This window comes from Lacerta agilis, chromosome 8 (genome assembly GCF_009819535.1).
Source record: "Lacerta agilis isolate rLacAgi1 chromosome 8, rLacAgi1.pri, whole genome shotgun sequence".
Taxonomy (NCBI): Eukaryota; Metazoa; Chordata; class Lepidosauria; order Squamata; family Lacertidae; genus Lacerta; species Lacerta agilis.
In genome coordinates, this window is record NC_046319.1 from 71,823,923 (window position 1) to 71,837,436 (window position 13,514).

Sequence of the window (13,514 nt, forward strand, 5' to 3'; positions counted from 1 at the left end):
CTCGAAGCAGCTGCAGCAGAGGTCAACTGCGTAGGCTGAGTGAATGTGCACCATTCCTTGGGCTATTTATAGTAGAACTGCAATGTCATTTTTTCCTCCTCATTTTCTCCTCCCAGCTATCCATCACCCAGCTCTTCCATCTCAATGAAGAAGGAAATAAGAAATTAATTTCTGGGTGGGAACCCACTGTTCTTTTCAGGGAGAGCATGAGGCGATGCATCAGGAGACAGAAAAACTCCTTGGCGTACTCTCATCTTGCTTCACTTGGACAGCTGTGACTTGACTGCAAGGCTTACCTTTGTGCAAAACCCACCTGAAAAATTGTGTGGTTTGGGCTGCCCTGAAATGCCAACTGTGAAGCAGCATCCCAACTCTTCTTCCATTCTAGGCCAATTCTGGGTGGCACATTTGGACTTTGTGGGGGTCTTTAGAGCAGCTGTCACCAGCCTGGTGCCCTCCAGATGGACTTTGTGGGGGGTCTTTAGAGCAGCTGTCACCAGCCTGGTGCCCTCCAGATGTTTTGGACTACAACCCCCATCACCTCCCTGCTAGCATGACTTTTTCTGTCATGGCACCGAGGCTGTAGAACGCCTTAATGACATCAGAAGAGCCCTGATGGATCAGACAAATGGCCCATGCAGTCCAGCATTCTGTATCCCACAGTGGCCAATCAGATGCTTGGGGGACACGCAGAAGCAAAGCATGGGCACAATAGCCCTCTCCTGCTGTTGTTCCCCAACAAATGGCATTCAGAGAGGCATACTCTCACTGATTCTGAAAGCAGCCTCTCATTGCCTTGACCTCCATTTTTTGGAAAATCGCTTTCTAAATCCATCCAACTTGGCAGCCACCTCATTTTGTGGAATCCCATAGTTTTAATGCTGCATTGTGAGAAAAAACTATATCCTTTTCTCTGTTTTGAATATTGCAGCATCCAATTTCACTGGACTATCCCCTGTCCTAGTATTATGAGAGATTGGGGGAGGGGAAGGGGGAGAGGGAGAGAGGGAGGAAGAGAGAGAGAGAGCCTCTTATCCTCTTTCTCTGCACAATGCATAATGCCTGCATTGTATCATGAATCAGTGGCCATAGCCTCCAACGTTACTCTGATGAAGATCAGGACATGCTGCACCAAAATATGTGGGTCTTTTGGCTTGCGTGAGTGCACCACACCAAAATGCATGCGTCTTTTGGTGCAGCGCTCAGCACACGGGAGCCAGCTGATTCATGGCACCAAAATATGCACTTGACCTGCTCCCCAAGCTTAGTGGTGGTGCTGGAGGGGGGGATGGGACATCAAATCAGGATCAAATCAGGATCAAGTCCCAGGAAAATCAAGACACTTGAGGGGTATGTCTATCACACACCCATCTTATTTACCTTTTTTCGCCTCTCTCACTCAATGAAAAAGTCATCAAATGTCCATCCTAGGGGAGTTGCTCCAGCCTTTGAATAATTTTGGTTGCCCTTTTCTGCATTTCCCCCAGCTCTAGCATACTCTTTCTGAGACGTGGCCACAATATTCCAAGTGTGGCAAAGGCATAGATTTGAATGAAAGCATTGGACTGTTGGCAGTTTTGGCCCTTTTTCTGACGATCCGTAGGGTGGCATTCTTCTTTTTCACAGCTGCCAGTCACTGGATCGAAGTCTTCATCAACTTGTCCACCATGACCCAAAAGATCTCTTTCCTGGTCAATTGCCTCCAGCTCAAACCTGCTCACCATACATTTAAAGCACATCCAATGAACATTTAAAGCACATGACTTCCCCCAAGGAATCCTGGGAACTGTAGGTTGCCCTTTACAGAGTTACAGCTCCCAGTATCCCTCACAAACTACAGCTCGCAGGATTCTTTGGGAAGTTATGTGCTTTAAATGTGTGTTGGATGCACATAAGCAGGGGCTCCAATGTGAATAAAATATTGGTGGGGGGCAGGTAAGCCCCATTGCCATTCAAATGTTGGCACATGCACACCATTTGAATGGCAATGCTGATCAACTTTGCCCCCACCTCTCGTCACCTCAAATATTTTATGGTGGGTGAAGGGGTCTTGGCCCCTAGGAGTTGGCTCATATGTGCATAGGGATGTGCCCATAGTCTGCAAAAATAGGATCACCCTGAGAAGGGCCCATGACAATGGCTTTAGTCGTCCTTTCAGCCCTTCAGTCACATTGTGCCATTAATCTCCCTAAAATGGCTAAAAATATTCACATTGGTATCATAGACCCATAATTAAATTGTACAGCAACAGAGCACTGCAAAGTCAAATACTGAGTTGTGCAACCCGAAACTTGCATAATGCAACTTTGCAAATGACAAAGTCATCAACCCGGGGAATTTACCAACAATGAATCATTAAGCAGCCATTTACCTATTTATTTGTTGCTAAGGCTCTGTTCTTTAATTTATGGTTGGCATCCACTGCAGTGCTGTGCAACACAGTGACCCCCAGCTGTATACAGTATCCCAAGTATGATTTGTATAAAGGCATTACGGTATTGGCAGTTCATATTGACAATATACACATCTGAGTTTTTTTTTAAACTCTCAAGTGGATACTGTTATAAGAATTTTTAGGTCTCAAGAGTAGAATAAATATGCATAAATGCACACATGTCTAAATATATGAACCATGTGTCTGAAATATTATGGGAGAGCAATCCTGAAGCCATTTTGACTATCTCAATGACCTCAAATATTCCTCTGCAGTAAGGGAGGCAAATGGCGAAAGCCTTCCCAATGTCTTTTTGCTTGCAAATCCTGTCTTAAGGGCATATTTGTGTAGAAATAGAGTGAGCCTATGACCTGGATTCAGGAACTAAAGTATTAAGCATCACAAAAGAATAGCCAGGCTGCCCTGGTAATGCAATCAATGACCATTATCAGGTATCCTGGCAAACAGGATTTCTGCTGTAGACTGCCTCCTTCTGTGATGTATGTATGAAGTTTTAGGGGGTGGTCTTGGGCTACAGGGTGGGCAATTTCAAAAGTCTTTATAAGGGCTTGTGCACCATTGTTCAGGGTTCCCCTCCCTCCTGCATGTGGTGAGTGGGGACCCTGTTGCAACAGTTCCATGAACAAAGATCGGGCTTACTAGCCGCTTTGCTTTTCAATATACTCTGGTTGGCCTCTGTTATTTTCTCCTACTAATAGGGAACCCACTTGTGGACTCTGTTTGGGCTCTGGAATACCCCATAAGGGAAAGGGAGCAGTTTTTCTTATAACAATACCACTCAGGCCCAGCAATTTGTTGGTATGCCCAGTAGCTTCATCTCCTATCACGGTTATTTCCTGAGAAAGTTATTTGCAGGCACAGCAATTGCCCTACAATTCCCAGAGTTCTTTGGGTAGTGGGATTGATGGACAAAGCGCTCTGAAAACTGTAGCTCCACACTACCCCCAGCACTCTTAACAAAGCAAAATTCCCAGGATTCTTAGGAGGCAGTCAAGGCTGTTTAAAGTTATATCTGAATCAGGCAAGGGAAGGCTTGTGTTGTACCGAAGGTAAACTGCCCTGGAAGCTGTGCTTAAGCCATCTTGGCAAGGTAACCCTTCAATTAATTGGAAGTTGCTATAGCTATGAGGAATGCAGGTGGCGCTGTGGCTAAAACCACTGAGTCTAGCGCTTGCCAATCAGAAGGCCAGTGGTTCGAATCCCCGCAACGGGGTAAGCTCCCATTGCTTGGTCCCTGCTCCTGCCAACCTAGCAGTTCGAAAGCACGTCAAAGTGCAAGTACCGGTAGATAAATAGGTACAGCTCTGGTGGGAAGGTAAACGGCATTTCCGTGCGCTGCTCTGGTTTGCCAGAACCGGCTTAGTCATGCTGGCCACATGACCTGGAAGCTGTATGCCGGCTCTCTCGGCCAATAAAGTGAGATGAGCATCACAACCCCAGAGTCATCCGCGACTGGAACTAATGGTCAGGGGTCCCTTTACCTTTATAGCTATGAGCTCATAGATGTTCATATATGCCTGCTATTATACACTAATGGGCTTAGTTTTGATTGTACCCTTGTCTCTGAGAACTCGCGTGTTGGGCTCAGAGCCCAGAAGAGGAACTTAGTAATGTTTTGGGTATCTTGGTGTGTACTTTGGGCTGGGTGTGGACTGAAACAGACATGGGGACAAATAAAAAAAGGATGCCTTCACCCCAGTGCGGCTCCCCTTTATTACACACAGCCCAACAAGACAACAATGTAAACCCACTGACAGCATGCAAACTGATATGGCTAATTTGACCCAACACCCCCACCCTCTCACAAACAAAACCCACTGCAATCAACTGAAGATCATCCAACCATGCCCTGCCCCCCCCTCTCTCACTGCCGATGAAAATTATTAAATGGATAGAAAAAGAACCTACCCAACATGACACGGACGCAAAAACCTCACACATACATTATGTAAAAGAATAAAAACTGACTACCCCCCTTCTCTCTCTCCCCCTTCTCTTTCCCCACCTATCTTGTTCCCCAACCTTATACTGCACACAACATCAAAGTCTCACATCAAATATAAATGATCTGTAAAAAAAGACTTTATGATCTGAAACTAGAGACAATGTATGTACTTCTGTAACCCAAGAAAATCTTTAATAAGAAAAGAAGAGAAGAAAAGGTTGCGAAGCACAGTTGGCGAGGGATGTGACCTGGGGGGGGGGGGAGTCCCAAGGCTGATATAGAGAGAGACATTTGGTCCTCGCAAGTGTGACTCCCCATCTCTAGTGTAGGCTGAAGGTTCTGTCTTCTCTGAAAAGCCTACAGTCTGCATAGGTTCCAAGAGCCCCAAGCGAGGGTCACAACAGCCCAGCCTCTGTCCCAGGGGGCAAAATCATGGAAGGTGCACTACAGACAAGAGGCCAGCAAGGGTTGCAAAAAATAGTCCAAATGATCCTGGAACGACCCCGTGGCCTCCGGAGCTGTTAGCTGGCTTGCAATTGCTTAAGGCGACAACACTGATTCCAGAGAAAGAGCCGGAATGTTTGTTCAGTTCCTGACAGGTTGCAGAGTTCGTACAGCCCTTCATGATGGTTGTAACAACTAAGGCTCCTAAAGAGAGGATTGCAGAAGATCACCAGTCAACAATCAATACCAGGGAAATATATGATGAACTGTGATAGCTACCTACCTGTCTTCTATGGTATCGACTGAGAGAAGACGGGAGGAGGTAGTGATCTAGGAGATCCATCCTTTCCTGGTCTTGTGTGTGGCAGAGAGGGATGGGTCTATCACACTCTGTTTCCACAGCGCTTTATTGTGGGCTGTGCACTGATCATGCATGCAAATTTGTTGCCATGTCTGCATGATGTCATCAAAGTGCCACCCAAAAACTCTCCCCCTCCACATTAATTCAAGGATTAGATTAATGGACCCTTCTGGCACTTGTTGTGGTCTTGTAAATGAAGTGTACAAATTTGGAGAAGAGGTGAAGCAGGAAATTTCTGAAATAATAGGTGTACCTGTAGTTTTAGCTTTAGACATCAAATTGTGTTGTTTATCAATTTTTGATGGGTCAAATACAGACCGAATATGTAAACCACTTACAATTTTTCTATTAGTAGCTGCTTGTTTGGCCATATCACGGGTCTGGAAGGAGCCCTTCAGTTTTTGTTTTTGTTTTAATGGTTTTTAAAAGTAATGTTTATCATTCTTTCTGAAAAAATGACTTATAAATGAAGAGCATCTTTGGGTGCAGCTAATTCTATGGATTTTGCCTCCATTTCATGGCCATTTGTTACTTATATGACAGAATGGCAAGTCCTGATGAAATATGGGTTTGTTTGGTATTCATAATAAAAAAATTGTTTTGCATTTTTTAGTAACAGGTTGTTTTCATTGCAACATCTTATGGTGTAGTCTCTTGAGAATGTAATTTATTTTATGTGGTAACAGCTCTGAAACCAGCTTTCATTAAAAAAGAAAAAAAGGCATCTAGACCTCATAGAAAGAAAGTTATGGAGCAAAAGTGCAAGTGCTCCTCTAAATAATTTCTGTGAAATGAGAATGGTGTTTCTATCTTTTATATGCACTCAAGTCCTGTTATCCGCTCACTCATTATGTGAAAATTCACTTATTGGAATGTTAAAAATTATGACTAAACCTTGCTATACACTCTGCAGATTTGGATATCCAAACACCAAGAGTTTGCCCACTTCTTTACACCCTTGCTTGTTTGTGCTTTGTTGGTCAGAAGCAGCCATTTTGGGTAGCAGACATGCCGGGAGGGAGGAAGATTGGACAAATGAGAGAGAGCAGGAGGGATCGGACAATTCAGTTTTTCCTTTGTCTCTCTCTTGCTGGTTGGCTGCAGCCATTTCGGGGGGGACGAACCCATGGAGATAGGGGCACAGGGAGATATCGGACAAGTCCCCAATTGGAAATGTTCCCATGGGAATGAATGGAAATTGTGGGTTCATTATGAGAACACTTGTCAAACAAACAAACAATTTCCAGGGAATGTACTGTGTTCAGTAAGCGAGACCTGCATGTAGTCCCTGGTACTGAGGAATGCTTGCTGTTTTTATGAGGCAGCAACAGCACAGTGTGTGTGTGTGTGTGTGTGTGTGTGTGTGTGTGTGTGTGTTCAACATAACAAGGACCAGCAGGATGTAGTTGACTTTCCATGGTAAATATAAGGTTGTTGGGGGTGGTTGTCTCTCTAATTTTGTCTTATGCCATGCCTGCTCCATGGCAGCCATTTTGTGACTGGCACCCCAGCACTCTCTCAAAATGTATCCATTAGTCCAAAAGGGCTGGTGACCTCTGAGGTTTGGGGTACCTTTCAGAATGTAGCTGTACTGATTGAAGTAGTGAAATAATAAAGGCCAGTCTGAGTTGCTGTGTGAGAGTGTAGATTTGCTTCTGCATATGCTTATGAGTTCAGCTACCTGCTGTTGTAGTCCCAGACAAGTCAAGGCAATAGTTCTCATCCCCAGAACATTTGACCTCTTCCTCCTCCTCACACTCAAGACTGTGCACAGCATAGCAGGCCGGGCAAACTTTGCCATTTGTCTTTGTCTTTGTGGGCGCCACTGCATACATTTGGGATGAAAGAAAAACAGTTTGAGCCCCTGTTTCAGCAGCCAGATTCCAAGTCCCTCGTGTGGGGTGGAGGCATTCATCAATTATGAGTAAATTCAGAATATTTGAGGGGGAAAGAGACCGTCTCCAAAACATTCTTCAAGTATTAAATTAATGGGGCCTACTGGCACATGTTGCGGTCTTGTAAAACAAGTGTGCAAATTTTGGAAAGAGGTTAGGAATTTTATAATAGGTGTACTGGTTGTTTTTGCTTTAGACTTCAAACTGTCTAAAGCAAAAATAACCAGTACACCTATTATAAAATAGGTGGTCAGCCTGTTACCCAAAACAAAATAGGAAATTCTTTCCAGTAGCACCTTAGAGACCAACTGAGTTTGTTCTTGGTATGAGCTTTCGTGTGCACAAGGCTAAAGTGTCTGTCAGCATCTCCTATGGTGCCCAAAAAGGACTCTGTAAATATCTCCTCAGAAACCCACAGGCAGGAGAGACGGTTTGGATTTTCTGCTTGGATTTCCTGTTTGCACTGACTCAGTCTCCCCTACATTGAACATGCTTCCTTAAACATATTCACATTTCATTGGATCCAAGGATCAGAAGCCTGCCTCCCTTCCATCCCTTTCCCTCTCAATGGGTCAGTGGGGGCATGTCTGTCCCATTTTGTGGTCTGTTACTTTCTCTGCTCCCTTTGTGGCTGCCATTTTGTGTCATACCATGCCTCCTCCAAGGAAGCCATTTTGTGCCAGTCCACATCTCCATGGCAGCCATTTATGGCTGTCACCCATGACCCTTTTTCCAAGTTCCGAGTATGCTCACTGCCCCCCCCCAAAAGATAGACAATTCTTATAATAGATATTGAGGGATCTCATTCTTCTCTAACAAGAGATACAATTCCCAGGGGGCAAAGAAGAAAGATTTTTAAAACTAATTGTATAGAATTGGGAGGGCTAGTTCATTAGGGATTCTCCTGCTGTTTTTTAATTGACTGCAGATAAATAAATGAAGTACACCAATGTGAGCTCATTAAACTGGAGTGTGGTGTGAGTCAAGGAGCAGGGTAATATGACAGATTTAGGGTTGTTTTGTGTTTGTAAAGAAAACTAATTAAAGGTAGTAAGATAAAGAGAGGAAAAGAAAGAGGAGAACAGCAACAACATACAGGTGGGGGTCATCGTTCTGCACTCGTCCCCCACACAGCAGAAAACTTGGGTCTTTACTCTTCCTGTCTGGCCCATATTGATGATGGTGACGCCATCGTTGCAGGCACTGGATGGCACACAACTCTTCACAATGGCCTTCAACTTTGCTCCTGTAAGCATTAAAAGGGAAACAGGATGTCTGAAAAAGGACCACAATGGTATTGACCCTACTTCTCAGCATCTTTGGTAAGTGTCATGTCACTTCACATGAATCAGATCATTGGTCCATCAAGCCCAGTTCTCGCTACTGTGGCCTTCTGCAACCTGGGGTGCTCCAGATGTTTCTGAACTGCAGCTACCATCCTTCCTGGTCATTGGCCATGGTGCCTGGGACTGATGGAAGTTGGTCCAGGAAATCTGAAGGGCACCAGGTTGGGAAAGGCTCTCTGTCCCAGCTGATGGAAGAAGATATAAAGGATCACGGAATGAAGTCATTCCCATATGTCCCATGTGATATCATGGAGTATTCCTTATAAGGCATTATGGTGGCCCACCAGGTCATTAAGAGGAAAGCCATTACTCTGAAAAACTTTAATTTGAAAAACATTTTTTTTATAAAAAAACTCACATATCCAACATACAAAAAAACAAACCACCACCACCAACAACAACAACACCAAAAACCAAGATTCCAAAGAATCTCCTGGACTACCCTCCTCCGCTTTGTGGGTCCTATTGTTAATAATTTCCTCATGCATCTTTTATAATAATCCAAATCTTTTGCATCTCCATTATGTCCAAAATTCACCATTACAGGAGTAAACTACAAGTGTTATTCCAATCCTACTAACAGTTTTAATTGTTTACAATGGTTTTTAAGATATATTATAAATTTCTCCCATTCCTTATTAAAATTTTAGTCTTCCTGATTTCTGATTCTTCTGGACATTTTTGCCATTTTGGCATAATCCGTCAACTTAATCTAAGAGGAAAGCCATTATTGTTCCTTGCAGGGAAGGTCAAATTACATTTGTAATAAGGTGTGAGGGAGACACTGCCATAACTCCTACTGGGATGGCATGTTAGTGGCATGGAACTGAGGCTCCAGATAATTTAAATCTACCCCTTCTATTATTTTCATCCAGCCTCTTCGGCTACAGCTGAGAAGTACTGTGGAGGGGATCTGTTGCCCACTAACTTCATCCAGCGTTACTCCTACTGAGAGTAGACTTATTGAAATGAATGGACATGACTAATTTAGGTCCATTACTTTTAGCAGGACACACAATCTAATGGGTCCACTTCAAATGAACATCACTGGATAAATTCCACTTTATACTTTTGGAGCAATCTTACTTGATACAATATTGTTTCATAGCTCTTTTTTAAAGTCAGAAACCAAAACTAACTACAAAACTAGATTTGCCCTTCTACTTATACCACAGTGAATGTCTCGGTCCCCATGCTGTCTAGGCTACAATAACTGCTAATGTCTCTCAAGTTGGGAAATGGTTTTTCTTTTCGTGTTTCTTGCTTAGCAGAGGCCTTTGTATTCTGAGATGCAGGGAGCTATAAGGAAATCCTGTGCTAATGGGAGCATCATGGACACATAACCCCACTCATAATTAAACCAGAGCAATTGCCCCAATTGGAGTTAGTGTGAAGAATGAAGCCAGTCCAACCTATGCAAGAGGAAACTGGGAAAATATTCTGGATTCATTCCCCTTCGGGGGGCAGTTAGTGCCATAGAATCATATAACTGTGGTGTTGGAAGGGATCCCCAAGGGCCATCAAGTCCAACCCCTTGTATTGCAAGAATTTCAGCTAAAGAGTCTCTGACAGATGGCCATCCAACCTCTGGGGTAGCCCATTCCACTGTCAAACAGTTATTACCATAAGGAAGTTGTTCCTAATGTTTAGTCAGAGTCTCATTTCTAGCTAATAATAATAATAATAATAATAATAATAATAATAATAATATATTGCCCTGTACCTGGAGGTCTCAGGGCAGTTCACAGAAAAGATCAACAAAAAAAACCCACAATATAGTGGTTCTCAAACATAATCCGTTCCGGAAGTCCGTTTAACTTCTGAAACATTCAAAAACCAAGGCTTCGAAAACAGGAACATTTATTTCTGGGTTTTTGGCGTTTGGGAGCCGATTTGTTCGTCAACTAAGCCATTCGAGAACCAAGGTTCCACTGTATATATAATCAAAATCAAAATAACAACCCAATAACACCCCCCCCCCAAAAAAGGAGCCACATTTTAAAAGGGCATAGGATCAACCAAAGGCCTGGTTAAAAAGGAACACTTTTGTCTGGAGCCTAAAGGTATGTAATGAAGGCGCCAGTGAACTTCCCTGGGGAGAGCATTCCACAGATGGGGAGCCACTGCAGAGAAGGCCCGTTCTTGTGTTGACAGCCTCCAGACCTCTCAAGGAGGAGGCCCACAAAGGAGGACCTCAGAAGACAATCTCAGGGACTGGGTAGGTTTGTATGGAAAGAGGCGGTCCTTGAGCATTTGCCATGGACTTACCCACTGTAGTCTCTGACAGCATAATGGCACATCTGTCGAAACCAGGGGGGCATTTGTTCGTAGGCCCACTGCAAGAGTGCCCAAGGCCCTCACAAATCTCACATTCCAGAGAGGCCCCTAAAAACAGGGTAAAGAAAAAGTATCACCTGGATGTGTTAAACATGGTATGTGGATTGCTATACAGTGTACGGCTCAACTATTTGCGTGTGCAGAGAGAGATTGTGCACTCGATGCATATAATGTGCGAGTGACTCTTCATGTGACACAGTGCCAGTAGCCTACTATCCCTATGGCTATACACTGGCACAGATACTAATCATTCAGATCTCAAATATCTCAGACTGCAAAAAACAGCAGGCATGTAAGCACATTTCAAGTGCGCACTTCCCCCAAATAATTCTCAGAACTGTAGTTTCCCCAACACAGAAATACATTTCCCAGCACCCTCTAAATGTATGATGTGTACACAGCCTATTTCTATTTCTATGCACCTTTCTTAAGAGAGGTAGCACTTAATTTATTCTTGGAAGGCTTGGAAACCCATTAGCCTCAATGGTTTCTTAGCATTATCTACTCACCTGTAGTGATGAAAATTGAAAGGAGGAAGATAGGCAGTGGGGTCTCCATGACTCTAGAGGTCTCCTGGCCTGGGACCGACAATTTCTAGAGGAGTAGCCACGGGGGTCTCCTGTAACAAAAATGAGGCTTATGACACACACAAAAAATAAAAAAAATATTAGGGTAGAAGGTTTTGTGGGCTACAGACCATGTGTTTATAAGCACAAAGTGCTCTTCTGAATCTAGCAAAGCCACTGGCTCTGTGTGACTCAGCTGAGGGTGTTCTACAAAGTAGAGCAAATAGTTCTCAGAAAGGGTGAGGGCACTTAAAAAAAAATAAAAAATCCAATTCTCTGTCCTGCTGCCAAAGTTGAAAGTCAACTGAGAAATCTATACCAATGTTTCTCTATTTTCATGCAATGCAATCCACATTTTGAGCATTGCCAGACATCCAAGGATCACATCCAATTGAATGTGAGAAATATGCAACAACAACAACCAGGGGTGTCAATTTGAATAAAATTGGGGGGCAGGTAAGCCCCACCCCACATAATTGATCACATGACACAGCTTGCACGCGCAATGGCAATACCCATTAACTTGGGGTGTGTGGGCTCCTCAAATATTTTATTGGGAGGAAAAGACCCCCCAGCCCCTAGGAGTTGGCTACTATGATAACTACTACTGCAGCCAGCTTTTGGACAAACCCAGTTTTGTGAATTTTTGCTATACTTCAGTCCAGACTTTTAAAGAACCATTCCCTGCCCTCCCTGCTCTTCATGAGAACATATGAGACTCAACACCTTGTTGCTGGATGTGAATAGCTTCCAAGAGCTCCCAGAAGTCCTTCCTTTTCAACCATGTTGCAGTAATGGTGGACTACGTCACACCAGCCAATGTTAATTAAAATTATTATTATTATTAGAGAGAGAGAGAGAGAGAGAGAGAAGTGATCACCGATATGCTTTTAACTACAGTTTGTCACTCTGTTCCACAAGTGTAGATTTCAACATTATATTTGAGCTTTCATGGGCCGTAAATGCCCAGAAAACTAGTGGAATGTAGTTTTCTATGTTGATTCCAAGGAAAAAAAAATTCATTTAATTCAGAAAATTGTGGGAATACAGTAATGTTTTTTGTTTTTTTTTTAACAATGGAGGTGCTATACCAGCATAGCAGTCCTTTCTGATGCTTTCATGTGGGAATAGAAACATGCATGTGTGGAAAGAGTGAAAGAAGCAATGTCATCCAATGATGTTCATTGTTGCACCATAGCATGCCCATTGGTGGGGATGAAATTCAGGATGAAATGCCACAGTTCCATAATGCACGAAGTGCTGCAGTGCTGAGAAGAACATTATTGAATGAGACAGGAACACTAGGCACTATAATCAGGAAAACTAATGCAATATTCTTCTCTTGTGAATGCATTGAATGTTATCTTGCAGAAGAACTGGGTTTGGGGCGGGGGGTGGCTAAATTATCAGAAAACCAGAAGTGCAGTTCCATCTGCCCTAGTCTTCATAGAAGAGATTCTTCCATGTCCTTTGCACTTTGTCCAGCTTTGTATACAGGGAAAAGAAATATTAACTCATGAGCAGCAGTGTAGGCCAAATATGCAGGGCTAGGGAAACATTTCCACATTTAAACTGCACTGCTTAAATTGCACAATTAGCATAGAATTCTAAATCGCAGAGTTGGGTGGGGGGGGACCCAGGAATCATCTAGTCCAAACCCCTGCAATGCCAGAATCTCACAAAGAAGCCTAGGAATTTGTTTAAGGGTGCTGGGGGTTGTAGCTCTGGGGTGGCTAAGCTATAGTTCCCAGGATTTTTATGTTTGTTTGTGTGTGTGCCCTTTAACTATATGGTGTGTACTTAACCACTGGTTAAAAAAATGGTACAGGGCCCCTGGACTGTTAAGTCTAGTCAAAGGTGACTATGGGGTTGTGGCGCTCATCTCGCTTTCAGGTCGAGGGAGCAGATGTTTGTCTGCAGACAGCTTTCTGGGTCATGTGACCAGCATGGCGAAACTGCTTCTGGCGCAATGGAACACCGTGACGGAAACCAAAAATGTTGCATTTTTTCCTTCTCAATATTCCTGCCCAAAGACTCCGAGCTCCAAAGTTCTAAATCATGAGGGAAGTTTCCACAAAAGCAGACGGCAGACCAATCTGTTTCTCATTTTCCCAATCTTTAACTCTGTTCTCCACATTGCCGTAGCAGTTTGCATTTACAGCAGC

The 13,514-nt window shown here is 43.6% G+C and overlaps 1 protein-coding gene across 1 annotated transcript; it reads right to left on the minus strand.

Moving 5' to 3' along the window:
• Window positions 1–4,662: 4,662 nt before the first annotated feature.
• On the minus strand, window positions 4,663–11,429 carry LOC117051653 (phospholipase A2 inhibitor and Ly6/PLAUR domain-containing protein-like). The gene is made up of 5 exons (XM_033158229.1): window positions 11,293–11,429; window positions 10,715–10,831; window positions 8,197–8,346; window positions 6,887–7,030; window positions 4,663–5,048 (listed from the first exon to the last, which is right to left on the minus strand). The coding sequence occupies exons 1-5, from the start codon at window positions 11,339–11,341 to the stop codon at window positions 4,831–4,833; spliced, it is 678 nt and encodes a 225-aa protein (XP_033014120.1). The 5' UTR covers window positions 11,342–11,429; the 3' UTR covers window positions 4,663–4,830.
• Window positions 11,430–13,514: the final 2,085 nt, after the last annotated feature.